Genomic DNA, 27,901 nt, shown 5'->3' on the forward strand with positions numbered 1-27,901 from the left:
AACAACTATAAAAGGTTCAACAACTCAGTTAGAAACTGTTGACAAAAACTTATATAAAACTATATATATGAACTAAACAGAGACACTGAATCTATTTGAGCAACATATGGTTTGAATCCATTCCCTGAGCCAGCTAAAGTACCATACAGAAAATAGTAGTAATTTGGGTGAATGTAGCCTTAATCTTAATTTCAATATCATGCTCTGTACTCACTGCTACACTATCACTCTTACAACTCATAACTTCTTAAACTTTAATTAAAACTACATTATGTAAGATATTATATAAAAAAGAAAATGCCTGGATTACCTAATTTCTTCAGCTGCTCCAGGTGTATCCTGTACTGGCAAACATGATACACTAGTTCAACAAGGGCTGTAGTGTTCTCTATCATCAGGAAATATTCAAATCATCACGTTGTTTATAGATACCTTCTTTGGAAAATGTTTTATATCACCCTTGTTGAGATGCAAGCTCAAGTAAAACATGAATACACAGTTAAAATACTGTAATCTGTTTAATGATTTTCAGACAGTTATACAAAAGTCACTGCACATTGGGAGTTAAAGGGGACACAGTCCAGGTATTTTATTTACAAGTAGCCTCTTTGAGAGGCAGCACAGTTTGTAACCAGTGTTTCAGAACAGATATCTGTGCAGAGAGATATCGATGACACAACTATCCTGAACAAACAACCAGTAAAATAAAACAACTTTGATTACCATGTCAAAGTTATCTCAAATCTAAGAGACAGCCAGTACTGGTGCACACTGCAGGAAAATGTGTTTGTTTTTGTTTTTATTCCGGATTAGGCAAATATTGGCTCCAGCACTTCACTTTTTCCTGAGTCTCTTCATGAACGTCACCTCATCTCTGTTCCTGATCCCATAGCTGAAGATATAGAAAACAAACAAAAATCAAAGACAGAGAAGAAACAGTTCAACAGTGTTGTTGTTAACACAATTAGATTAAGTGCTAATTTCAACTTGTTACACTTACTCTCTAAGCCTCATCCTGTCATCGTCAAGCTTCTCACCCTGAAATACTAAATGATACGTTCTCCAAACATATCTCCTGGGGACAAAAAAGGGGAGAATGGCAGCAAAGAATGGCAATGTAATAAAACACAGAACAAAGACGTCACATTTCTTTTATGGTCTTGTGTTTGTGAATGTGTTTACCAGCTAACGTGTTCCACTCCTCCTTCCCGTTGCTGTTTCAGCTCCATAAATCTGCGAATGGCCTTCTTCAAATCAAGGACAGTAGCATTTTGCACCACCACTATGGCTTAGGGAGAAACATTTAAAAGAATAATTATTTTTGAAAAAATATAAACACTAATATAGGTTTTGTAGTGATGTTAAAAAAAATGTAAACATAAAAATACACTGCCTGGCCAAAAAAAAAGTCGCCACCAAAAAAAAAAGGTCATACGCTCTAATACTTTGTTGGACCGCCTTTAGCTTTGATTACGCATTCGCTGTGGCATTGTTTCGATAAGCTTCTGCAATGTCAAAAGATCTATTTCCATCCAGTGTTGCATTAATTTTTCACCAAGATCTTGCATTGATGATGGTAGAGTCTGACCGCTGCGCAAAGCCCTCTCTAGCACATCCCAAAGATTCTCAATGGGGTTGAGGTCTGGACTCTGTGGTGGCCAATCCATGTGTGAAAATGATGTGTCATGCTCCCTGAACCAGTCTTTCACAACTTGAGCCCGATGAATCCTGGCATTGTCATCTTGGAATATGCCTGTGCCATCAGGGAAGAAAAAGTCCACTGATGGAATAATCTGGTCATTCAGTATATTCAGGTAGTCAGTTGACCTCATTCTTTGAGCACATACTGTTGCTGAACCTATACCTGACCAACTGCAGCAACCCCAGATCATAACACTGCCCGCACAGGCTTGTACAGTAGGCACTAGGCATGATGGGTGCATCACTTCACCTGCCTCTCTTCTTACCCTGATTCACCCATCACTCTGGAACAGGGTAAATCTGGACTCAGACCACATGACCTTCTTCCATTGCTCCACAGTCCAATCTTTATGCTCCCTAGAAAATTGAAGCCTTTTTTTCCGGTTAGCCTCACTGATTAGTGGTTTTCTTAAGGCTACACAGCTGTTCAGTCCCAATCCCTTGAGTTCCCTTCGCATTGTGCGTGTGGAAATGCTCTTACTTTCAGTATTAAACATAGCCCTGAGCTCTACTGTTGTTGTTCTTCGATTTGATTTCACCACACGTTTAAGTGATCGCCGATCACGATCATTCAGGATTTTTTTCCGGCCACATTTCTTCCTTGAAGATGATGGGTCCCCGCTATCCTTCCAGTTTTTAATAATGCGTTGGACAGTTCTTAACCCAATTTTAGTAGTTTCTGCAATCTCTTTGGATGTTTTCTCTGCTTGATGCATGCCAATGATTTGACCCTTCTCAAACAGACTAACATCTTTTTCACGACCACGGGATGTGTCTTTCGACATGGTTGTTTAGGAAATGAGAAACAAGTCATTGCACCAGTTGGGGTTAAATAACTTGTTGCCAGCTGAAAGATAATCGCCCATGCAGTAATTATCCAATAGGAGGCTCGTACCTATTTGCTCAGTTAAATCCAGGTGGCGACTTTTTTTTTGGCCAGGCAGTGTATAACCAAAGAGAAAACGAAACAACCTCAACACTTACGCATTATTTCACCATCTGCCTTTAAAACCCTCACGGTCATCGCCTGGCCATACTCCAAAGCAATCTGAGAATTCACCTCCTCCAGAGTCACCTGCAGATACAGATAATCAAGATTCAGAAAAAAACTGTTTAAGCTTGATGTCTTCTCCTTGACCACAGGAGTGTAAAGAGTTCCTTGGTGTTCATGGTTGATTTTTGCTCTTACATGTACGAGGACAAGTCATGCACATAAGCCTTTCCAGACCAGGTGAAATGTTGACTAGATCAGCTGCCTTTACCAGCAAAACTGCAAAACATCTACTGGTTCCTGCAACTGAGTTTTAAGGCTTTGCTGTCTTTCTTCGCCTTGCATGTTGGTGAAGAGAATACTTTTGTAGTATACAAAGAAAGCAATTTCAGGTGGTCACATTGGGCTTTTTTTGTGACATTTTCCAGTCCAAACAACACACAAATTTTAAAAGGTGGACTTATGACAAGTTTTAAATACATCTCTGGACTGATGAAACACAGGCAGATATAAAGTATTCTCCAAAAGTTTTAATTTAAATGCCTGAAGGAGCAAAAACATTCCTGTCACTCCATTGTTGGAGGTCGCAGTATGTACACATTGAACATGTGCGTCTGATGGACTGAGCACCTGAATTGGCAGATCACAAAGTAACGGGTCCTGCACAAGTTGAGCAAGTCCCTCCTCGAAAATGTCCAGAATTTCTGAATGAGGAAGAGCCTCCTCATCTTCCTCTTCTTCATCTGGGACTGCCATATCTTTCGGGTTCTCCTCTTCCACCTCCTCCTCCTTCACTGACTGTTCTCCTCCATCCAAAGCAGAGCTCGGACTCCGCTGTTCCTCCATCACAGGGAAACAAACCCCTCCAACAAACGGCGGCCCTGTTTACCCGCAGAACAAAGCGACGGTAAACCACGCAAAAATGATTTAAAGAGACCACAGAATTTAATTTAGAATTCGGTTTTGAATATGTAGTACGGCTTGCAAACGTCTTAGACTGGAAACTTTTTCACGCAGGAAACCGTGGAAGTAAACACAGTGTGTGCAGCACAAATTATGTACCGGAGGGCTCATGTAGCTCAGCGGACATCATTCCTCTTAGTGAAAATAAACTCAGGCACTGCTTGATCATGTCCTTAAACAATCATATGTTGAGTTGAATTTTGAAAAATATTTATTATCAGTATTTTTTTTCCGTGGTCGCTGTTTTTAACAGAAACCCGCCTCCTGTTCTTGTTTCCCACCGAGCTGTAAAAAGAGGAGCACCTACTTCCGCTGCTTCACATGCGACAAACAATTTACAGCAAATACACTAAAAAATAATGCGTTTACTGTGTTCAACAGACTAGTTTAACCGAGGTCTTTTTTTCTACGTAAGTAACTACATACTTTACTGGCAATATGCTTCTTTTTTGTCCGACCTGTGGGAATGTTTTAATAGTCGAGGAAGGACAGAAGTGCATGAGATTCGCGTGCAACACCTGTCCCTACGTACACAACATCACTAGGAAGGTGAGCGGCGATAAAACATCACTGTGTCCGCCTTGTACTAGACACCAGGGAGATGTTACTCCTGATTTTACAAGTGTCAAGCTTCTGACGTCTTTTTAAATGTCCAACAGGTAAACAACAGGAAGTATCCTAAGCTAAAGGAGGTGGATGATGTTCTCGGTGGAGCTGCTGCGTGGGAAAACGTCGACTCGACTGCTGGTACGTGACATTAACACATTTTATGGCGGGGTGGGTTAAAGGTTACAAGTTTTCAGTTCAATTTAGAGCATAAAAGTTGACTGTCAACGTGAAAACTCCTCCTAGTCTAGGTTGTGCTTCTCTTCACGTTATTGCCCTGGTGCCACTCACTACACTACTGATTTTGACAGAACAGCTTTGTATTGATCTCTACAGCGTTCCATGTAAACACTGATCTGAACTGTAAATAGTGTTTATCGTGCCCTTATTTACATGATTGAATAATGGGTTCTTATTGTGAGTTAATCTGTGAGTCTCAGCTTTTTAAAAATTCAGATTGTTATGAAGTGGCAGTTGTGTTCAGGGTGTAAGAGATGCTTTTGAAAGTCAGGTTTTCTAAATTAAAACCATCCTACACCCCGACACCCATTCTGATCTGTTGTAATTTTACATATAGAAGTTTGAATGTGTAATTGTCAAAGCCAACATATTTCTAACTCTTGTCTATAGCTGTCAATTATAGAATAATCTGTTAGTTATTTTCTTGATTATTAAGTCAGTTGTTACATCTAAACAAATGTCAGAAAATTGTGAAAAATGTTCATCATTGTTTCCCAAAGCTTGAGATGACACCTGTAAATGTCTTGTTTTGCCAACCAACCACAGATTAGTAAGGAAACCAGAAAATGTTCACACTTTAAAAGCTGGAATCGGAAAATTCACATTGTTTTTTTTTTTTTTGTAGTTATTCAAACCAATTAAATGATTTAAAAAAAAAAAAAAAAAAAAGCTGACAACTAACTAAATTACAGACTAGTCGTTAAGGCTCTGCTCTTGACACAGACCTGTTGATTTCCATATTTGAAAAGGGATAATGCACATTCATCAATATTCAATTAAATGTACACTTAATGTGCAATTAAATGCCAAAAGGCTCATTTTCACTGATAGTCCCGTTTGGCTGATGTTGTTACCTATCTGAAATGAATAATTGTAGCACAATATGGACAGCAACTAAATTAACATACATTCTAATACAAGCATATACAATACAGTTACAAATAAAATTGTACATCTGATAAAATACCGTTAAATGCAGCATAATAAACTCAATTATTTAGAATTCATGACACATATACAGAGTTGTTAAAGGTGGAATCAGCCTCTTTTTTAAAATTTATGATTAAATAAATAATAGGATGGGGACATTAATTGATTATATTGTTCAATTCCATTGATGTGGTGCTATGAAAGAAAAACAGCCTGAATAAATGTAGGTTTGCTACAAGGGATCATGCAGTCTCTCCCAGCTGCAGCTCCTGTAGCTCTACTCTTGCTGATGTGAAATTGCTCAAATCTGCCAGAGGAGGAGCGAACCGATGCATAACCTTATAAACTAGACATTTTTGTACTTGGTGAGATTTTCCTAAGCACACATTTATTTCTTTACAATGTGGCAGCAATGAAAACTGAATGGCTTGTAGTCCAAAGTTTCAAGTGATGTTTGTGTAATGATTCCAGTGGTTGAAGTTTATTAGATATGTGCGAGAGAACCAATGAGAGTAACTAATGAGCCCAACTTGAACCGTTTTTAAGTGGAGGTTTAAGCCAAACCTTCACACCACAAGGTGCTTTCATATCATTCCGTATGCTGCTTTTAGTTTATCAACCTGTAGATTTGAGTCTTCTGGAAACACATTTAATTGTGCACTTCACAAAGGTGTATCTAAGTCCTGCAGCCTTTCAACTGTTTCACTTTCAGCAAAGGATCTTATCAAATTCGTCAAGTGCACGTTTGGAAGTCGTGTTCACAGCAGAGTTAGCCCTTTTAGATAAAGCCTGCACACACAGGATTTTTATAATATAGTCAGTTTTTTCCTTTACAAAACACACCAAATTTGTAAACCCCAGTAGTCATTGTGAACTCAGACTGACACTTTTCACTTGTCTCTGTTACAGAAAAGTGTCCCAAGTGCGAGCATCCTCGAGCATATTTCATGCAGATTCAGACCAGATCAGCAGATGAACCGATGACAACTTTCTACAAATGCTGCAATGCCCAATGTGGACATCGATGGAGAGATTAACACCTTTGGACTTCTCGTTAGTAGATTTTTTTTTGGGATGATTTCCAGTTTTTGCTTTGGGAGTATATACAGCTGAAGAACGTTGGAGTTTCCTTAATGATTTTTATTGATAAAATAGTACCTGTATACAACAGTCAAACAAATTTTGACTTACATAGTTATACGTTTCACAGACATTTAGAGCAATGCAGACCAGCAGTATCCACAACAATGGCATACAGTACTTCATATTAAAATTTCATTGCAATCCTTCAGTTCAAATTAGATTTTCTTGCACAGCTCTTTTAACCTCAAGAGGAAAAGAAAAAATCAAATGCACATAGATTCTGGGAACTAGCCTGTGAGAATTACTTGTTATGGTGTGTGACTCATGCAGACAAACTCTGCGCTTGGTGAGCGACGGATCGGGCATGCTGAAGTGGAATAATGTTGGTTCACTGTTAGTAATAAATTGAGTGGAATCACAATGTCACTTTGTAAGATGTCTTGTTTTTTATCATTTATTTGAAGCTTATTCCTAGCAGAGAGTTCACTATTTATTATCAGTCAAGAGACATCTGTCTTTGTTATCTAACATGCATCTGAGCAATGCAAGTAACCTTAGAGGGCTAATGCACAGTGAGAGGGTGAATGTGATGATAACAGTGCCATCGTTGTAATTTTCTCAATACACTTTCCTACTTTAAACTACATGTTGGACAATATGTGTGAGGAGTTAATCTAGTTTTTAGTCGGAGTGGTGCTTCAGACTGACATACAACTCTCAACATATGGCCCGCAAGAGGACAAACGATCACTGAGATGTCATGCAGTGTTTCTCCATCAGTAACAGTTAAAGCCGCGGTCTGCCAGCTCACTTTGAGTCTACTATACTCTAAATAAGTGTAAGTATGGCGGAATTCACTCATCGAACATAAAACGAAAGTAAATGCCAGATTCTGCATTGCTTTTATTCTTCTTTTTTTTTTTATTCCTCAGACAAATGATTAGCCAAGGTTAAGGTTTAAATAAATATCTCAGAGGAGGAAATGTGAGTTTCAACTTAAAGTGCATATGTTGACTTTATTATCAAAATTAAGAACATCATGGACAGAGGGCATTGATGCATAACAGCTGAACCGTAAGTCACTGAACATTTTGTGACTACTTACTGAAGCCCAGAAGATTACTAATAAATATAGCAAGTAACATCAATCTTGAGAATTCCCAAACAAGCAAGTCATTAGTTTCTGGAGAAGAAAAATGGTTAATTCTCTCACATTCAAGAAGTGATTATGATAAAAAGGGAAAAAAAAAACAGGGTCTGTTAGAACTGACTTATCAGACACAGACAAAAATGTTCACAGTTCTGAATATTGTTAAAAGAGGATAAAATATGTGAAATAAAGTTTTAAAAAACAGAACAAGAAGATGCTAACCCAGCATGTTTGAATACACTTGCTTCTGAGCAAAATTCACAGATGAATTCAAATAAATAAAGTGACCATTTTCACAGCTTTCTCTAACTGAGGCTATCTGTAAGTTATTTTCTTCTCATTCACATGCGTAACATCACAAGCCTTTTTTCCCACAGTTTTTAAGATATCGGATGCACTTGTGTGCCTGCTGCCTATCCATCTCTGGATCTTTTTGTATCCTTCATCCTCTGCAGTTAAGTCAGAGATTTGTACATTTCAAATGCATGTTTATACATGAACGAAGTATGCTGAAAGATATATACAGTCAATATTCTGTGAAGTCATGAGAAAACTGCACTAACAATTTAAGAGGGCTACACAACACTTTGCAAAAATGGGAGGGGGGAAGCCTGTAACTACCAGCAGGAGGAGCTGTGAGTTTATGTGTGTGCATGTACATGTCTCTGGAGCATACAGCTGTCGGTGGTTAGCATATACGCTTGTATGTGTAAATGTAGCCCTTACAGTAAGGGCAGGTGTGTGTCACATCCTTGAGGTCGTCAATCAGACAGGGAATCAAGCAGCAGCCGAGATCACACCTGTGAATGAGGAACAGAAAGACAAAATCTGTAGCAAATCCACACATCTGCACGTGGCTATGTACAGCACTCAGAAAAGAAGTGGGTGTTTCAGTGGAAGACGAAAACAAAACCTGACCATCTGGAGTTAAGAATATGTCATCATAGCTCCCCAAACAGCAGTCACTTGAGTTACATTGATGGAGCATGTGCTTGTTTACTCTGATTGGAATGAATTTGTGTGATTATTGGTATTCTACTGTAATAGAGGTCACTGAATATTATGCGTGATGCAAGATCGACAAGATTATACAAGCATGTTGCGTGAATCGGCACCAGATTTCTGCATATTCAGAACATGTTTCGTCTTCCTCTGGCCTTTCAGATTGTATCACACCCTAAACATGTGCACTTGCTTTGCATATAAATGAGTTGCTGAGAACAGGCTGGGAGTGTGAACTAACAGAGAACACAGGCATGATCATGAGTTCTATTTTCTATTTTGGCATAGAAATTTGCATTTCAGTATACTGGCCACTATGATTATTATACCAGCAGAAATATGTTTCACCTAAGTATGATCATATGAAGTTAAGAATACTGAATGAGCTGGATCAACATTCAGAGTTTTTGTTCATTTATTTTGTGAGTGCAGGACGCTTTGGACTACTCAAACCCATCAGATCATGGCTGGGGCTTTAAAGTACACTGGCTAATAGACCACCGCATAACCACTGAATAAATGCTTAAATGCAGTGCAGTCATTTATCCTGTACCTACAAAAAGGTCACCTCCATGCGCTGGAGTATGAAAATGACAATAGAGCAATGGTTGTAGCTCTCTTAGATGACACACAAATATCTCTAAACTTGTAATGAGCATCTCTGTAATTGTCTGAGGCTAAGCCTCAGTGGCTTTAATCAATTACGGTTTATTTATATCCATTATTTAGACGGGTAATTTCATTTTATTTTTTCCCATACACTCTGTGAAAAGAACCCCATGCATTTAGAAACTGCATTTGCATGTTGCTTCCTTTGCATTGCGTGACGCTATAAAAACCCACCACAAGCACACCTGTGTTCTGCATGACTTCTAACCCGTGACCTACTTACCCTACAAAGAAGCAGAAGAGGCAGAAGAGTGTGTTCATGAGGCCGACATCATGGGAGATGCGGGTGATGATGGCCTGCTGGCAGTGCGGACACACAGTCTGCACTGGTGAGGTCTGGAACATTTCCCCCTGCAGTACGGTCACAGTGGTGGCTGCTCCTGGAGGAGCCAGGACGGTCGCTGTGTGACCTCCCATGTGAACAAAGTGACTGGGACCAGGACCCATCTGCCCTGGCATCGGGTGAGGGAAGTGACCGGGTGGGGGTGGGTAGTGAGCACCTGCACAGAACAAATTTAAATATGAGTCCAAGCAGAGGCAAAATGGTATGGGTTGGGCTGACCTTGCAGTAAGGACAGTAATTGTAATGTTTAGGAGGGAATATACACATCTATGCACTGTACAACCTCTAAGCTCCAATAACATACATGTTAACACAAAGACCAATGACGATGCAAAGGCGTACTTACTATTGCCTAACCTACTGAGAATTACTAACCAGCATTGCAGAGCCATGTAGCATTTAGCCTTTTAATATTCCCAAGCGCAAGTAAGCAACTAGCTGTTGGCAAGCTAAATAGTGCAATTACATCATGTCAAGCATCCAGAAGCATGAACCAAATTGAAGTTACTGTTACCGTCTCTGCCCTGACAACTATTTAGGCCAATCACATGCACTATGTGTGTGTTTGTATCTGCCGACAGTGTGAGCACCTGGTGGTGGTGGTGGCATTGGCATTGGCATGGGCATGGGCCCTTCTCCAGGGACATGAGGGGGAAGGAAGCCTGGCTGTGTGGCCTCATAGGGTGGTGGACCATAGTCTGGAGGCAAGGGCTGCCCCTGTGGAGGAGCAGTTCTTACTGTTTCTGAAAGAAAGCACACATGAAAAAGAAAGGCTTTCACATCACAGCTAGTTTGATTCAAGAAAGTGTTATTTTCTATCAATAAATGAGTGCATGCATTCAGAGTCGCTGCAAAACAAACACCTTGAAGGTGATCATATTATTCGTTGTTGTGGTTTACATTCAAGCTCCTTTATGAAGCCAGTAAGCGTTACAATGAAGTCATCCAAGCTGTTCACTGAGATCAGTGTCGCCCCATGTCTCCGTTTTCTCAGGTTAAGAGCTCCGTCTCATACTAAACCAAACTCCAAGCAGCGGATAGGATGAATATTACCACAGTGTGCAGTTAGACAAGTGTCCACGGTGACACCTTACGCAGTCATAATTAGTCAGGGGCATAATCAGGAGTTGATTGACACAGTAATGAAACAAAAATGACATTACAACAAAGTATGAAGAAAATATCCAAACTCAAATTATGGGTGAACCTAAAACATATTGACCAACCTGGATGTAGTATTTGCAGGGCTCTACACTGCGACCAAAATAGTTGCATTTCCTTTTTAAGTGCATGACGATCATTAAGCTGTAACAGTGTCGCTGTAACCAGCACAAGAGGCTGCTGTGTTAACCACAGTGGTGGAAAGTAGAACTTATAACTTCATTTTACCACAGTATTTACGCTTAAAAATGAGGTCTTCTCGTGAAAAACGTAGCATACCTGCATTCACTGTTTTTTTTCTTTTTAAATCACTGTTTCATTTTGGACCAATCAGACATGAGAACGCCCCAGTTAACTCTTTTTAAAGTCATTTTTGGTCGCTCACCTGTCTGAGCATACACAGATATCAACAGCATCTACCACAGCCTGCAATGTGGGGCGTTTAGGGAACATCGGTAAACTGCAGTGTTTATCGATAAGGAAATGTTCAGCAAGTCATGTTTTCCCTGTGACAAGGTGGGAGGTGCGACCAAATGAGAAAGTTGGTCACACTGGTGCTACCAGTGAAGAAGTTAGTCTGGAGCCCTGATTTGAAAATTATATTTCTTTAAAGCTATTAACAATTGAGATTAGGCATAACCTCAATCACCAAAACACATTTTTACCAAAACTCACTAAATAAAAGTTAACTGGTAATATTTAAAGAACCCTGCAGGTTTATGTACATCAGGGTGGTAAGAGACAGATTGCAGTCTACCCACTGGCAGCACCCTGCTGAGCACCAGCCACGCTATCATCGCTAACATCCAGGCGAGCCAGATAGTGGATTCTGATAAAATCTTACTTGTCAGTTTACCCGACTAGTAAGATGTCTGATGGCAAGTAATGAGAGTAGCAGCATTTAGTCAAACAATCAGGCACATCACTAACTGAGACTGGGCTAGGCCTGGGCAGTAAATGATAGTGGTATGTACCGGAAACAGAAAATCAATACAATCAGAAAATTGCTTGCTAGAAAACTTGATCATCAGCATCAGATGTAAAACACAATGAAAGCACAAACTGAAAACGCAAAGTTTGCTTGTATGAACAAATTCCAAATGTGCTCCCTCCCTGGCCATGAACAGCCTATTATACATTTACAATGGAGCGTGCTACGCACTGTTGCTCTTCCCACCTAAGCAACAATCTCCCAGCATCTTACTATGAGCGCTGACAGACATTATGTCAGGGGTTCGTGTGGGTGGGACGCCCAGTCCAGGCCAGCCATTACGAACCTTAACCTAGGCCTCTCCAGCTTTTACGAGCTTTCTTAATACAATGTGTATCAAGGTTTCTTGACACACATTCATTACTTCATCCTAATTTATCTTTATTTCGGTGTCATGTATTCAGTTGCACATGTTTTTCACTGCTGTATAACATTAAAATTATCATCTGTGTACCTTAATGAATAGGATAAAGTGTTACTTCAAATGAAGTCTTTTACATCTTGTATTTTACTAAGAGGCTGCTTGAAATGATCAATATCAAACTAGATGAAAAATGTTATTGCGTTAAGTTCTTCTGCTAAATTGCCCAGCCCTATAAAGGGCTAAACAAAGAAAACAGCCTCAAGTGTACTTGCTGTTGAAGTGATCTCACAGTGAATGCAGAACATCCGTTAGTACTGAAACTGTATCAGTGAGTGCTCATTAACATTCACCACACTCCTGCATGTTTAGGTTTATTACCAGGCTGTCCATTCTTCTCCTCAATGAGGGGGGCACTGGGACCTCCGGGGTACGGAGGGGGAGGATCGCTGGACATACTGGCCGAATGTCTGAACTGGCAGATGGGTTGGTCGCGTGAGCTCCACTCACAACTCTATAGGTCGACTTTCACTCTGTGAGGAACAGAAAACATGCACACTTTGAATCCCTTGGCTCATTACTCTCTGACACAGACTTCTTCAAGGCATAAAATGTTCCAACAACAGTCAGAGAGGCTAATGAAGTACTTGGTGTAACTGCTGCTGTCAGTCTGCACACATGCCATAACTATCAGAGCAAAATGAAGGCCATTTTATGATGAAGAATTCTGACAATGTTAAACACCTTTTGTTGAACTGATTTATTGGAGTACTGCCTACATTAGCGTGTATAATAACAAAATCAAAGCTGTACAAGGCTTTGCCAAGTATGCCATTGCCAAGAAGTTAATGTAATACTACATCAAATCAGTTTGTTTACATTTCATTTAAAGCAAAGCTCAAACTTGCATCTAAAACGTCATTACATCTGATCGTGAGACAGGATGTTGCCAGTAAAAGCTAAGATGACCACAGTTATTAGAATGATTGCTTGAGAACCTTGATGATCATCAGCAGAGTAAACAGGCTATTAACACGAGGATCTTCAGGATAAAATTATACATTATACATTGCACAATGTATTGTTTCAGCATCGACATTGCGATGCGAGTATTGCATATGCTCACATCACAATGTCGATGCTGGAAGACGCGGGAAGCGAAATGTGAAGTAAGGCAAACTTCCTCAAACACATACTGCTACGCTTTTTGTTGCTTATAAAAAAAGACTCATTTTCTATGACTAAAATATCGTAGAAGTCTGTCTGAAATAAAAATGTTGTCCAACTGAAGGGTTCTTGGACACACTGAGTGTTTGGTAAGGAAAGTCTGGAAATGTTTCAGCAACAGAACAGATAACGTTGACCAAAAACAGGTACTCTGTGGGCGGTGATTTGTAATTGTTGCCACTACACGAAGCAACAAGTCCAAAGCTAAATGAGAATGTCATTCAGAACAAAAAAAACTATGTTGGATGCCTTTTCCAGAATTACACCACATAAAAAAGGTCAAAATGGCTTTTTGTATTCTTATTATTTTATCTTCTAAGCAGATGTTCTGCCCTACAAAATCATTCTAGAATGTTTTTTCCCCAATATTTAATCATGTCATCTGGTGAAACTTCCTGTGTGTTTTTATATTACAAAATATAGTGCAGACAAACAAATAATCGCAACGTATTTTTTTCCCTTATTATGCAGTCCTAAAACAAAACAGTAGCTGTGATAACATCACTACAATACAAGCGAGAGCTGCTCTGTCCTTTCACAGAGCTCATGTTTCAACAGGAAGCACCGTTTTCTCTCTGGCTAAATAATGCAGCTGGTAACTGAGTGTAGTGTTTAACCAGCGTCTCAGAGAAAAACTAGGAAATTGCAGTGAGCTCGAGGGCGCCTAACCACAGCAACAAAAAAAAAGAGAGAGAGAGGCATGTACTTCGATTTCAGAAACAGTTTGTGAAAGCATTGATTTAACCACAGGAAACACGTGGTGGTACTTTCTGTATGGCGGGTTAGTGTTAGAAACTGAGCAACTATGATGCACACTCACAAGGACTTGGCTGTGTTTACCTGATGCTCCTAAGAAAAGAAAGTTTCCACCTGAAGAGCCTGGCAGATGTGCCACAACCTGTAATAAATAATACATAAAAAGTACTATTATTATTATTATTGCATCTTGTAGTATTAGAAACATCAGAGCAATGAAAATGCTGGTGTATACGAGTACACATATCTGACAACCTGGTGTAATGCTCAATATTAATATCACTACTAATATTATTACTTTTGTGACTGTCTGCAGCTGGAAATCAGTTGTGCCAAAAAGTGATGATCTGCCATAAACTGACTGCCCTACACTGGGGCAAATATCCTCATGTATCTATATTATTTTACTTGCTCAGTGCCCTGAAAGTGATTGTAACCATAGCAACAAAAGGGCCAAATTCTTGATGGTTACAGTTTAAAGTCCATACGATGCTTGCTAAAGACGCATTTTCTTTGATTTATCTATAAGCACCTTCTTTAATTCATGTTGACTACAGTGTTAACAAGGATGTTAGATATGCCACACACACACAGCTCAAACATCTGAAACACCACCATGGTGCTGCTATGATCCTCCCAAATGTCAGATCTGATTTACGCTGCAAACATCTTTTTGGTTCCTAATATTCGGTTACAAGGAACTTTAAAGTTTCACAAAAACAAACTTCACAACAGACGTAAAGTTGTGTGCATTTGCACGTTGTGATTGTTCGATCCAGATAAAATCAACTACAGACGAATATAAACAAGGTAATACAGCGTCTACAAGAAGCGTTTGCTTTTTAACAGATGATCACTTTTTAGCACGACTTCACTCAAGTCAACAAAAAAATACAAACAGTGAAACATCACAGAAATGACAACTATTAATGTTGGTGCCTGTAAATAATCAAACCTACTCTAAGTTTGTATCAAAGGAAAGCATTTTCATCAAACTTGCTGCTACAGTCTCTCAGCTAACCAGCTAGCTAGCTGATGTTTTTGTTTTTAATCCTGTCGCAGATAATCCAGCTCAAAGCTAGTTGCACAACTAACCATGAATAACTTAGTTACGTAATATAGTTTAAAGGGAAGCATGCAGTGATGTTAGCTTTAACTGATGTTAGTATCAAAAATAAGTGTCCCATATTTTCACATTACCAACTAAGACGGTAGCTAGCTAACGGAGTGGTAACGCGGAGTGACGCTAGTTGTGTTGGCTAGTTAGCTAGTCGCACACAGTTTCCCTTTCCCAGCTCTTCTAACAGGGTGAAGGCCGACTAACAGCCAGTGCTAGTTTGTGGTCAGCTGGTTTGACAACTCAAAGACAGCGGCGTGTCTGTCCTGCTCAAGCAAAATAGCACTAAACGCACGTTTGCTAGCTAGCTGTCGTTAGCTCGCTAGCTAGCGTCGCCATTCTTGACACAGGAACCACAGACTAAAGATGCGATCAGATACGGTCACACTAAAGCAGTAAACACGAGGAAATTTGTAGAAAACCACTGTTTCTGGTCTCGACTGTACTGGTGAAGCTGGCAGTGTGCTGAAAGCTAAATTACCTGGTTGTGGGTGAAGCGCCTCAAGCCCGCGGTGCAACTGAAGTTGTTTGACGTTAGCAGCTCCGAGGAGGAGAGTCAACATCCGCTGAGATTTACACCTGACCTCATTAACTATGATCTACAAACACACCGGATTTTATAGATTTTTTTCTAAACTGGTAAATTTCCATCATTATAGAAATTTACTTCATACTATAATAAACACTCAGGCTGTACATGAACAACTCTGAAAGCAAAAGCAGTGACACTTTATTTATGTTTTTGAAATGTTACGTCATATTCTAATTAATATTAATACACGCCTTTAAAAAAAAGTTACATACAATGTTTTCTTTTCATATAAACAAGTTTAAGATAAGATATGTTGACGTAGAAGCATTTTTAATATATATATTTTTAAGTGTTGGTATGTCAAGTGAACTGATGTTGACATGTTTAACCCTCTTTGATGAAACGTGGTGGTTTTGTTTTGAATCATCAAAGAGCAGTGATTTAAGGAACCTAAAATCTGACGATTCTCTCTGTTTTCATTGTACTTATGAGAATCAAAACGACTAAAACTGTTATTATTGGCACCAGGACCCATAACTCTGTAATTACAGTTGTTATTATTCTAACCATGTGCTACAGATATGCGTGTAATTTTTCCATTAAAGTTGATCTTATCTTATTATTAGCAATATTTACAATATTTACATTTTGACATTGTAGCTTGTTGCAATCCCTCACTTTAGAATATGTTAACGATTATAATAAGCAATAATTAAATGTACATGTTAGTACGGATAAATAATCTGTAACAGAAAGGGTTCATTGGGAGTTTTGAGATCAATCTACAACTCATCGGAAAATTCTAGGCGCAGCCATGGACGTATTTTTAGCATAGAGTGTGTCAGAATCTCCGCTGGTTGCTGCCCTCTAGTGGCCACTTTGAAGAACCGCAACATTAAATCTGTCAAATTAGTCTTCATGCAGACATAGAATCATGCTGTCATTTCCGGTCATTGCTTTTAGATATAGAGTGAGCGAACAAAAAATATAATGAAATAAATAGTTATTTCATTATTTACATTCTTACCTAAATGCTGCATTCAAAATGATTCATACCCCTTGATATTGTTGCATTTTTAATTTTTTTTAAAGCAAGGTTCTATACCTTTCGAATTGGTTCTCGGCCACCCTGATACTACACACCACATATACTACAGACACTACACAGAGCTGGTGTCCACACACAGTGACCAAGGAGGATTACTTCTTCAAAACAGCCTCACAAAAGCTCATCTATCCTTTGCAAATGGTCACCTGGACAAAAAAATAAAATATTTTTTGGTCATAAATTCTGTCATCAGATGAGACAAAATTGTCATTGTTTTGACACCTGGGATGTGGCTTTTGTTTGGAGGAAGAAAGAGGAAGCCTTCAGTCCCCAGAATGCTGTCCTCACAGTCAAGCATGATGGTGGGAGATAAATGCTTTGTAGGTGTTTCCAGCAGATGGGCCTTGCAACCTTGTCAGAGTAAAGGGCACCGTGGGTACAGTAAAACTGTAAAGGAAAACATCAGGCAGCCTGCAGAAAAGTTTGGCCTTGGGCAGCACTGGACCTTCCAATAAAACTTGAAACATACAGCTAACCTGGTGAAGAACTGATTAACAGAAAGCAATATCCACGTTTGTGAGTATCCCGTCTACCAGCACACATCCCATATACCATCAAGAATCTGTCGAGATAACTAAAGACCAGAGTGATGGCAAGGAAGCCTTCAAATCTCAAAGACACTGTCCAAAGTCCAAAATCCAGCACTTGTCAGCAATTACAAGAACCATTTGATTTGCTGTAATGGAAAATAAAGGCTTTTCTAGACACTGTGCTATTTGTAAAAACATAAAAAAACAAAGAAATAGTTAAAATGTATCACAAGCATGTGTACCACAATATCTTTGCATCCTTTCTCACCTGTTTATGTCATTTTGTTGGTGAAGTTAAAAAACAATTTGGAGCTTAACTGTTGCTAACTAGGAGGGTAAACATAAAACGACAGGATTTCCACAATGTTACTACAATTACATCAACCATAGGCTTTACATGACCAGCCATGCAGGGTCACTGACGGCCAGCCTTCACCTCACGTTACAAATCTTGGTGTCAGCTCTGGCGGAGAACTGAAATTTGACAAACAGAATAACTTTGAGGTAAAAGGGTGTTACTTTCAACTGAGGAACACTGCCAAATTGATATCTGTCTTCTCTTTAAATGACACAAACACTTTCACTTCTGCTGTCATGACTGTAACAATAGCAACCTCTGGGCGAGTAACCTGGTGCACTGAAAATGTCACCTTTTGCCGAGGATTTGGATCTTACAGTAAAGCAACCCTGATAGTTGTTTCAGTAAATTAAACATTTTATAGAGAGTGCTTGAAGTGGCAGTGAAAAAAAATCCACTGTCACTCTTGTTTGGGGACACAGTTGCTACAACCTTAGAGAAATACATTAAAGCCAAAGCATTTCCCCCTGAAAAAAAGTATGACAATGAGGTGCAGTCAGACCATTCAATCTGAGATTACACCTGTACTAGTATCCCTGCACTGGCTACCTGGTAAACACAGAACTTACTTTGAAGTTATTTATTTGTAAAGTCATGCATACACCTGGGTATATTTCAGAACTTCTTTGGCCCTACTCCACCCCTAGACCTCTTAGATTCTCAGACAAATTGCTTTTAGCGGTTTCAATATAGAGGCTGGTGGTGAAGGAAGAGAGTGACATTGTTATTGGAAGCTCCGGAGCTTTGGAATAGGTTTTTTCTTTCAAATACTTTATTATTATAATTACTACAGGTTTTGGGGAAATCTGACGACAAATACTTTTTGAATGACTTTTGCTTGCGCTTAATATTATAAGAATAATTTTTATATTTTATATTTGTTTTGAAATTTGATCATACACGTTGTTGTCCTTATTGTTTTCTTTCTTAGTATTTTATTAATATAGTATGTCATTTTTTGCAAACTAATTTTACAGGTATTTATCTGAGGACACCCGGAATCTTTCTGCGTGGAGTTTGCATGTTCTCCCCGTGCAGCGTGGGTTCTCTCCGGGTTCTTCGGCTTCCTCCTGCAGTCCAAAAACATATTGAGGTTAATTAGTGATTCTAAATTGTCCGTAGGTGTGAATGTGAGTGTGCTTGGTTGTCTGTCTCTAAGCGGTGTATAGATAATTGTTGGATGGATGGATGGATGGATGGATGGATGGTATATATCTCGTGTTGCTTTTCGCACATATTTTAGTTTCTGTCTGTTTTTTCAGCACTTCGGTCAACTCAGGTTGTTTAAAAACGTGCTACAGAAAAAACAAAACAAAACAACAACAAAAAAACAAAAGATTTGACTCGTCTAATTAATACACCAGCAGGTTTGTTTTGCTCCGCTGTTGTCTTTCATGGTTCCGCCCCCGCGCTGACCCCGTCCCCCCGCCCACCTGACCTGACCTTATTAGCTCCGCTCTCTCCTGCGGGCGGCTCCTGCTCACACAGCGAACGCCTTGACTCTGCTGAGACGCTTGGAGACAGCCAATCAGGCCGCCTCCCCGCTCCGCTAGCACGGCTCTGGCAAAACAACAGCTCGCCTCGATCCGCTTCCTGCTTCGCAGCTCAGCCACCGATAAACCGAGCGTCTAAAATGTCAAACTGACCGAAGCGCTTCGTTCTGGTTGGTGTTACGTTTGTTTTGGCGTTTGGTTTTGGCTGGAGGCAGTGGGAGCATTCCGAGGTGTTGACGCGCCGCTAGCTGCTTGCTAGCTGTAGCTAACATCGGCGATCCAGCAGAGAAAGATGGGGTCCATCCTGAGTCGCAGAATCGCTGGTGTTGAGGACATCGATATCCAGGCCAACTCGGCCTATCGATTTCCACCGAAGTCTGGTAAGTGATCGGCATTGTCTCTCGGCAAAAAACATCAACAACACGGATCTCCGAAGCCGGAGCACTCCCTGGCTAGTTGGCGTTTACTGTAATTCCTGTTAATGATCAGCTTTATAGTTGTATAATGATTGAAAACATGTAGGCTCGTTTATAAATGTCACAGCTTACTGCCCAGAGAACGCACATAACTCAGAAGATGTTGTCATAAATCCAATAGTCTTGTTATGTGTCGGTCGCTGCTTCTGCGGTGATTGTCAGGTTATAAAAATCAGGCTAATTATTAAGTTATTCCGACATTGTGATGGTATCATGGTGACAGATGTGCAGTGTTGTTGTTGTTGTTGTTGTTGTTTTTCTCACGTTGAAATGATGCTACAAGAACTGAAGGACCAAGGATGCTGACATGACCCCAATGTCAACAAGTAATTGTCATTATGCAAATGAGAAGCTTCTGTAGCATCTCAAACGCATTTAGAAAAACTTAATCTGGTCGTTTTAGTACACTTTGCTTTGTTATTAAAGATCTTTTTAGACAATTAAGACACAGTGTGGACATTGATGTGTCCGTGTATAACAAAAAAAAACTGTTTTTCAACTACCAAACGCTATTTAATGTTCCCTTTTGTACCTCTGCTGAATTATACACCAACATTAAATAATATATATGTATCATGACCAGTCAGATCTTGTTTTGGGGGTTAAAGTTCTGTTCAGACTACAGCACCCTGTCTCTGAAAAAACAACATTACTTACAAAGCACAAGCTCACCTTTTTCTGCTAAAAACATTGTCGCTATGTGTTATTGCTCGCAGCGTCCTCATTCCTCTTTTTTCCCCTCTTGTCCTCAGGGAATTATTTTGCGAGCCACTTCTTCATGGGTGGAGAGAAATTCGACACGCCGCATCCAGAGGGATACCTTTTTGGGGAAAACATGGACCTGAATTTTCTTGGAAACAGGCCAGTGCAGGTAGAACACTACGTATTTTTCGTAGCATCAAAACTATTGTGATGCAGTTGTACAATTCTTGTCAGTAAAAGGATTTATCAGAACTTGTTAAGAAAATTCTCATGATTCTTAATGCTGTTGTTTTTCTAGTTTCCGTATGTGACACCTGCACCCCACGAGCCTGTGAAAACCCTCAGGAGTCTGGTTAATATTAGAAAGGACTCTTTGCGTTTGGTCAGGTAAAGATAGTGTGACACTATTACAGTACAAATGACGGTAAAAGCAATTAACAGGCGAAGAAAGTGTTCCCTGTGCCGCCCTGATGTTCTTCAAACCTCTTGATTCTAGGTATAAAGATGACTCTGACACACCGGTGGAGGAAGGTGGAAAACCAAAGGTCCAGTATGGTGTGGAGTTCACATTTGACGCTGATGCTCGTGTGGCCATCACCCTCTACTGCCAGGCATTTGAGGAGTTCTCCAATGGGATGGCTGTGTAAGAACTTTATTGTACCCGATTCCTTTTATGCAACAAAACTTTCACTTTGTGTAGCACAAAACTACCACAATCAGAATATTATCTAGCCTATTTACTGATTACATTGAAACATCCTGTCGTCTGAATGAAACAAACACAGATCGCATCCATCTGTCTATGTTCACATTTTCATCAGTTACACACATACATCTACGACAAAGCTGCTTGATTTTATTGTGAAACATTGTGCCAGACTCATTTAAACCATCTTTTATGGGTGGAGAGATTCAAGCCTCAGAGCACAAAGTCTAGAATAGATACAATGGGTCCTTAGCAACCACCAGTCACCATGGATACTGCAGATAAGACTGAGACGAAGATGAAAGTAATAGTCTGTGCTGAAGTTGCCGTCTCATGATGAAACTAAGAAGATGATTTCTAAAATCAAACAGATCAGATATTGTGACTGTTCTACTCAATTTTCTTTGTTTTCATTTTGTTTAGGGACTGTAGTGAATTTATTAGGTAATCAGATGGTGACAACTCCCATTAGGTTTTCCACACTGATGTCTAAATGTCAGCATTTTGCTTTTGCGTTAAACCAGGCTTCCATCCATCCATTATCTATACACCGCTTAATCCTCACTAGGGTCGCGGGGGGGCTGGAGCCTATCCCAGCCGACTTAGGGTGAAGGCAGGGGACACCCTGGACAGGTCACCAGTCTATCACAGGGCTACACTTAGAGACAGACAACCAAGCACACTCACATTCACACCTACAGACAATTTAGAATCACCAATTAACCTCAACATGTTTTTGGACACCTGTCCAGGGTGTCCCCTGCCTTCGCCCTAAGTCAGCTGAGATAGGCTCCAGCCCCCCCACGACCCTCGTGAGGATAAAGCGGTGTATAGATAATGGATGGATGGATGTTTTTGGACTTGTGGAAGGAAACCGGAGAACCTGGAAAGAACATGTACACTCCACACTGGGACGCGAACCGGTGACCTTGTTGCTGCAAGACAACGGTGCAAACCACTGATCCACCTTGCATCTAAACCACTGAAATATTAGATCCCTCCAGCTCCCCTTTTTGTCTTTTTTACTTCTGCGCATACTTAGGACTCTTGCTCTGTCTTGACATATGCAGGTACAGCCCAAAGGATCCATCAATGGCCTCTGAAACTGTGCACTACAAACGGGGCGTGAGCCAGCAGTTCTCCATGCCATCCTTCAAAATCGATTTCAGCGAGTGGAAAGAGGAAGATGTGAGTATCTGCAGAAGTCACTGGACCACAAAAACAGATTGCATTCGTAAATCAACACAACTTGTGACTTATTACACACATGCATATATGTTCTGTAGTGTGTAATTGAACGATTGAATATGTACATCTTTTTCCTAAAAGCTGAATTTTGACCTGGACCGAGGAGTGTTTCCAATGGTAATCCAAGCTGTGGTAGATGAAGGGGACGGTAGGTAGCCAGAGCTGTGCAATAGGCATGACAATACGGCTTTTCAGTTGTGAAAAGGAATTGCACTTACACTGACAATGTTAGCTGTTAAATTGTAAGCTTAAATACACATTGGGTCGACATTGGTAATCATGTTTTTTTTTCTCCCTTTTTTCCCCCCAAGATTGCCTTGGGCACGCGCATGTACTTTTGGCCGCCTTCGAAAGAGTATGTATACAACTAAATAAAAGTAAATAAATACAGTCTGTGAAGCTTTTTTAAATGAACTAAAATGTGTTTCTTTTTACTTCCAGCATGTCGACGGCAGTTTCTCTGTCAAGCCTCTGAAGCAGAAGCAAATTGTAGGTTTATAAATGTTCTTATTCCAGTATTCACTTTTTATTACACAGCAAGTTATTGAGGGTTGGAGTAATGCATTTCTGAGTATTGTATGTATAAAGATAAATGTATTTTTGTTTTAAAAGAAAATCGAACAAGACAGCAAAGAGAATATAGTATAGTTTGCTGTCCCAACCGCTTGATTTATCTCATGTACGGAAAATGTTTTTCTTAAACATAAACGTCAAATTTCTGTGTCTGTGTCTTTCTAGGTGGATCGTGTCAGCTACCTCTTACAGGAGATCTATGGGATTGAGAACAAAAACAACCAAGAAACAAAGGTTTCAGTGGAAATATTAGCTTGTAAATCAGTCAAGAGTTTGTAAATGGCGTGTTTGATTTGTACGGCTTTGTTTGGTTAATTTCTTTTCTTTATGTTTTTCAGCCATCCGATGATGAGAACAGTGATAACAGCAACGAGTGTGTTGTCTGTCTGTCTGACCTGCGAGACACACTCATCTTACCTTGCAGACACCTGTGTCTGTGCAACTCCTGTGCAGATACTCTGCGTTACCAGGCCAACAACTGTCCGATCTGCAGGCTGCGTAAGAAGCATTGTGTTATTTTAAATATGTCAGTCTCTTTAAGCAGGTTTGATAATGCTATGTAAAAAGCGCATACAGTCAAAATATTCTTCACTCAGTTTAAAATGATGTTTAATTTTACCTGGGTCTCTTCTAACCAGCCTTCAGAGCCCTGCTGCAGATCAGAGCTGTGAGGAAAAAGCCTGGAGCTCTTTCTCCTGTGTCCTTCAGTCCTGTTCTGGCTCAGACCATGGACCATGACGAGCATTCAGTAGGTTTCATGCACATTAAATTGGGTTGCATAATACATTTTTTAATCTTAATTTTGATACAAAGGTCTGCAATAGTTACACTGTCTCTGCCACTGTCTGTCACTTTTCGCAGAGCACAGACTCGGTTCCTCCCGGCTTTGAACCCATCTCTCTGTTAGAGGCTCTGAATGGTCTGCGGTCAGTGTCTCCTGCCATCCCGTCTGCTCCCCTCTATGATGAGATCAACTTCTCAGGGGGCATCGGAGGTGAAAACAGACAGCTCAGCTCTCCGGAGCATTTAAGTGATGGAAGTCTGCAGAAAGGCAAAGTCAGCAAGTCACCTGACAGGTAATGTTTACATAAAGCCATTACTATAAGTAATCTAGTTAAGACAGCAAATTCGATAACATGTCTAAAATTAGTCTCAAACTTAGCTTTCAGCGGGGCTTGGTCAGTAATCTGTGTCATGCCTTTCGTAGGCCTGCGTAGCAATGATAAATTGTTGCACCTGTTGTACTTGTATTGTCATGCATTTCCTCATTTTTGTGCCTTCTCTCTCTGCAGCACCCTGAGATCTCCATCTTCTCCCATCCAGGAGGAGGATGAAGAGAAGCTGTCAGAGATGTCAGACGCTCAACCGCACACACTTCTATTAAGCAGCCCCGCCCCCACAGATGTAAGCTGCTTCCTCTCTACTCTGTTAAAATAAGTAGAGGCTCGAGGTACTTTGGGGGTGAACCTTTAACAGCTCAATTTAGAGTAAAGGCTGCTGGAGGAAATAGTCGTAGGCCTAACTGACATTTTACCCTTGCATTTACATCTTAATTTATCTTTTTTATTTTTTAAAACTTAGTTTTACAGTAGTTGTGTACACAACATGTCTAAGGTATAATCAGTTTGTTTCATTTTATGGGAAAAGCAGAAAAAGGCTGACATCATTATGTTTTTTTATTTTTTTGGTCTAAAATAAAATACGTTCCTTTTTTTTTTTATATCGCTTACAATTTAAAACATAGTAATATATTACCTTAAGTTAGTTTTTTGGGTTTTTGATTGTGGATCTCTTTTGAACAATTATTAAATATAAAGTTTTAGAGACTGGTTTTATATATTCTGGAAAATTAGGATCTGACTTTCTGCTAACAGATTTGTGTGCAAATGACTCGACACCAAAGCCAAGGTTCCTATTTACCTCAATGTACAACAAGTCTCTGTTTTAGTTTTGGATCATCTAGTGCATTTGTACAGAACGATTCCTTGAGGAACCTTTTGGAAGAAACAATTTTAATCTCAAAGGCTTCCTTCACAGAGAGAGAGTAGCTGACGTCTTAACTCCACTGCAAACTTTTCCCCCTTTTTCTTTCAGGCCACAGCTACCGAGGACGTGGCAGAATCCCTGTCTCCAGATGACGGTGAGTTTTCTCAATTGGCACTCAGGGAACATTCAGTCAGTATTGTGTTTGAGTGACACTGTTGACATTGTGGCTCTCCTGGGTGATGCAGAGGATAGGATGCATTCTGAAAGAGACATCCTACAGGACTGCAGCAGTGAACACAGCCGCTTGACCAAAACAGAGAGCGACCCACCGGGAGACCTGTCACTGCCAGGTGAGAAATCCTCCGTCAGAAACAAAGTGCGAATCTTATCATCTTAAAGCTGCTCTAAACAGGAAATGAATAAAAGTAGTGGGATGTGCGGTGTTTATACAATCTGTTTCTGCATTAAGGCATTGTATGGACCTGTACTTCCTGCTGACACTTTAGAGAAAATCACTTGATTGACTGCACCTCCTAAAATTGACAGCACTGTCTGCCTCTTGCTTACTTTTGATTCTTTGCTAAATGTTAAATCTTCATTCTGGTACTTTAGCTACTTTAGTCTTTCTTCTTCAATCCAAGACTTTAAAGCTGTGATTCCCTGTGCTTTGCCACTAACCTGTATGCTCTTGGGCTTCTATGTGTTTCCTAACACTCCTCTTCTGTTCCCTGCCATCTTGTCTCTTTGTGTCACTTCACTTTGGCCAGCTCCAGGTCCTGATTCCTGCTCTATTGGTATGGAGGAATAACTGTGGTATGTAGGTCTTCCTGTCTGCTTAGCTTCTCTATGTATGAGCTCTACTGCTCTCACTTAATCTGTTTGTCCATGAATACATTCACTATTGTCTAGAAAAACTGATCCAGCAGATATTCGGCAGTAGATTTGCCATTAGAAGGAAGTTTTCAATGGCTGTGAGCCCAAAATGATCAAGAATAAACACAGATTCTGATGCACGTTGCTGCTCTTACTGAAAGTCTAACAAGAAACTTTGCACTGACTCATGTTGCTGTTGATTCGTCCTCTCCAGGGTCTTCAGAGTCTACAGAAAGCCTGAAAAGCGAGAGCACAAACTGCTCCAGCCAGCCTCTCCTGTGTCCCACGAGCAGCCTTCATATGGAAGACGAACACCTCAACCCCTGACTCTGATCCAGGTTTTCCTTCCCATTGTTGCTTCACTAAGATCATCCAGTTCCTTCATTCCTTTCTCCGCCCCAGCCCAGTCTTCTGCTTGTGTGATCAGAGGATCAAAGGCCCTGAAAGGAAGGAACGAGGGAGGACTCTGTTTATTTCATCAATGTCTCTCGACATTACAAAAGAATTTTGACTGCTGCAAAGATGCTTTTGGTACCTTACTCTATGACTGATGTTTGGAAAAAAAACAAAACAAAACGATATTGTTTCCCCAGCTTTGAAAAGACTTAATTAACTCTCACATGGTGTTCAGTTGTGTGTCTTGGCCAGAGTTGTGGTCTAGTAATGTAGATTCCAGAGATATTCCACTACCAGTCTTGGTGGTGCTTTAAAGTACACTTACTTTAAATTAACGCTGTATCAGTTTCTTGACACTAAATTCAGAAGAATTTATAAATACGGTTTGTGTTTTAGATATCATATTCATCAGTGAGACGCATTAATGACTTGAGAACTTGTTTTTCCCTGTCAGATCGATTTGGTTTGAGCATAATTTTGAAAACATATTACTTATTAGTATCTGTGTGTCCATTTGAGATGATTTTGCACTCCGACAAAATCCTTTATAATCCATTCCTTATAACAGAAGTATATGACAAGATTAGTTATCTGCTGTCTTAAACGTCGACACATCTGTTTTACTATTTCAAATGATGTGATATCTATGTATGATAACTACTAGAATCCTGTGCAGTTACTTCCAAAGTTGTACACTTGCATATTATATATATATAAAAAAAAATCCTGGTGTTGAACTAGACTCATTTAACATGCACATTATTTAAGACTGATAATCAATAAGAGCTACAGATTTACATCCTAACAGCTGAACTCAAAGATAGCTAAAGCCTGCAACAAGCATAGATGCTCCAGCTACATGTACGCTGACTTAGTTTGGCACAGTAAGTGTGCTTGTCGTAGATGTGGCAGATCTCTGTACAGTCTATTGTGGCAATGCCAGTGTCTGCTTATGTGATGTAGCTGCAAAAAAGGGGTCACGTGTTTGTGTGGCTGCAACGCCTTTACTTACCTTGGTCCTGTATGTGTAGCATCATGCATATAGATTTATGTGCCTTGAATTAATATGGCTGCCTGCTTGTTGCAATGGACATTAGTGTTCTTACCGATGCTACAGTAAACAACAATATACGGCCCGTAGACAGGATTTTTTGATGCTGATGTACAGAGCCTTTTTTTCTATCGCAAACTTCATGCTACTGGGAAAAAAAATGTATCTTGTTATTGTTATTGAGCAATATTCAACTGAACTGTTCATTTACTATGTTATGACCATGTATCGATTATGCATTTATTATTATTATTTAGGTTCAAGTGGCTTGTCGTAATGTATGTGTTTATTGGAAGGAACACATCCCAATGCATTTTGCATTTTGAATAATTGGGCTCGCATTTGCATGTGAATTTGTAGAGGTTTAAAACTTCTCACTGCTTTTAAGTAACGTGGTTATTTTGTCTTTATCCCCTCCTCTTCTGTGCCATTTCAACTTGACACTGTGCCTTCCCGTTCTGACCACTATTGACCTGGTATCCAGGATAACTCCACAGTAGGTGGTTTTTGGCTCTCTGTAAAATCAATACCTGTCTCTCCTCGTGTGTATAGCAGCATGTGTATAACAATAAAGATCA

At 39.9% G+C, this 27,901-nt stretch overlaps 4 protein-coding genes across 5 annotated transcripts; 2 read left to right on the plus strand and 2 right to left on the minus strand.

The window, feature by feature from the left end:
• Positions 1-499: 499 nt before the first annotated feature.
• On the minus strand, positions 500-3,709 carry snrnp25 (small nuclear ribonucleoprotein 25). Its single transcript, XM_008304376.1, has 5 exons — positions 3,323-3,709; positions 2,686-2,776; positions 1,183-1,288; positions 1,001-1,075; positions 500-892 (listed from the first exon to the last, which is right to left on the minus strand). The coding sequence occupies exons 1-5, from the start codon at positions 3,536-3,538 to the stop codon at positions 835-837; spliced, it is 546 nt and encodes a 181-aa protein (XP_008302598.1). The 5' UTR covers positions 3,539-3,709; the 3' UTR covers positions 500-834.
• Positions 3,710-3,950: 241 nt separating this feature from the next.
• polr3k (polymerase (RNA) III (DNA directed) polypeptide K) lies at positions 3,951-6,935 on the plus strand. The gene is made up of 3 exons (XM_008304378.1): positions 3,951-4,204; positions 4,315-4,402; positions 6,341-6,935. Exons 1-3 carry the CDS (start codon positions 4,094-4,096, stop codon positions 6,466-6,468), a joined length of 327 nt encoding a protein of 108 aa, XP_008302600.1. The 5' UTR covers positions 3,951-4,093; the 3' UTR covers positions 6,469-6,935.
• Positions 6,936-7,499: 564 nt separating this feature from the next.
• cdip1 (cell death-inducing p53 target 1) lies at positions 7,500-15,850 on the minus strand. Its single transcript, XM_008304377.1, has 6 exons — positions 15,773-15,850; positions 14,259-14,316; positions 12,573-12,724; positions 10,269-10,421; positions 9,559-9,835; positions 7,500-8,464 (listed from the first exon to the last, which is right to left on the minus strand). The coding sequence occupies exons 3-6, from the start codon at positions 12,646-12,648 to the stop codon at positions 8,353-8,355; spliced, it is 618 nt and encodes a 205-aa protein (XP_008302599.1). The 5' UTR covers positions 12,649-12,724; positions 14,259-14,316; positions 15,773-15,850; the 3' UTR covers positions 7,500-8,352.
• A 3,459-nt stretch (positions 15,851-19,309) lies between these two features.
• Positions 19,310-27,901, plus strand: LOC103374309 (E3 ubiquitin-protein ligase MGRN1). Of its 2 annotated transcripts, XM_008304381.1 has the most exons (17): positions 19,310-19,692; positions 20,541-20,659; positions 20,789-20,877; positions 20,987-21,133; positions 22,267-22,384; positions 22,526-22,592; positions 22,756-22,799; positions 22,886-22,933; positions 23,183-23,251; positions 23,356-23,515; positions 23,656-23,765; positions 23,879-24,093; positions 24,310-24,421; positions 25,112-25,157; positions 25,249-25,353; positions 25,771-25,816; positions 26,091-26,178. In XM_008304381.1, exons 1-16 carry the CDS (start codon positions 19,605-19,607, stop codon positions 25,809-25,811), a joined length of 1,578 nt encoding a protein of 525 aa, XP_008302603.1. In that variant the 5' UTR covers positions 19,310-19,604; the 3' UTR covers positions 25,812-25,816; positions 26,091-26,178. The 2 variants fall into 2 exon arrangements, with proteins under 2 accessions (XP_008302603.1, XP_008302602.1); XM_008304380.1 differs by lacking the exon at positions 25,771-25,816 and having other exon boundaries at positions 26,091-27,901.

Source organism: Stegastes partitus, unplaced genomic scaffold (genome assembly GCF_000690725.1).
Source record: "Stegastes partitus isolate 25-593 unplaced genomic scaffold, Stegastes_partitus-1.0.2 Scaffold2205, whole genome shotgun sequence".
In the NCBI taxonomy this organism is placed as follows: Eukaryota; Metazoa; Chordata; class Actinopteri; family Pomacentridae; genus Stegastes; species Stegastes partitus.

Excerpts from the sequence above, each read along its gene's own strand:
- cdip1 (XM_008304377.1), bottom strand. The coding sequence starts at position 12,648 with ATGTCCAGCGATCCTCCCCCTCCGTACCCCGGAGGTCCCAGTGCCCCC. Across the intron at positions 10,422-12,572 it reads GGAGAAGAATGGACAGCCTG|AAACAGTAAGAACTGCTCCT; the intron begins GTAATAAACCTA and ends GCTTTCTTTCAG. Across the intron at positions 8,465-9,558 it reads CTCTTCTGCTTCTTTGTAGG|GTGTGATCTCGGCTGCTGCT; the intron begins GTAAGTAGGTCA and ends CCTCATTCACAG.
- snrnp25 (XM_008304376.1), bottom strand. The coding sequence starts at position 3,538 with ATGGAGGAACAGCGGAGTCCGAGCTCTGCTTTGGATGGAGGAGAACAG. Across the intron at positions 1,289-2,685 it reads GGCAGATGGTGAAATAATGC|CCATAGTGGTGGTGCAAAAT; the intron begins GTAAGTGTTGAG and ends TTTCTCCCTAAG. Across the intron at positions 1,076-1,182 it reads GGAGTGGAACACGTTAGCTG|GAGATATGTTTGGAGAACGT; the intron begins GTAAACACATTC and ends TTTTGTCCCCAG.
- LOC103374309 (XM_008304380.1), top strand. The coding sequence starts at position 19,605 with ATGGGGTCCATCCTGAGTCGCAGAATCGCTGGTGTTGAGGACATCGAT. Across the intron at positions 22,934-23,182 it reads CTCTGAAGCAGAAGCAAATT|GTGGATCGTGTCAGCTACCT; the intron begins GTAGGTTTATAA and ends GTGTCTTTCTAG. Across the intron at positions 23,516-23,655 it reads CTGTCCGATCTGCAGGCTGC|CCTTCAGAGCCCTGCTGCAG; the intron begins GTAAGAAGCATT and ends TCTTCTAACCAG.
- polr3k (XM_008304378.1), top strand. The coding sequence starts at position 4,094 with ATGCTTCTTTTTTGTCCGACCTGTGGGAATGTTTTAATAGTCGAGGAA. Across the intron at positions 4,205-4,314 it reads TACACAACATCACTAGGAAG|GTAAACAACAGGAAGTATCC; the intron begins GTGAGCGGCGAT and ends AATGTCCAACAG. Across the intron at positions 4,403-6,340 it reads AAACGTCGACTCGACTGCTG|AAAAGTGTCCCAAGTGCGAG; the intron begins GTACGTGACATT and ends TCTCTGTTACAG.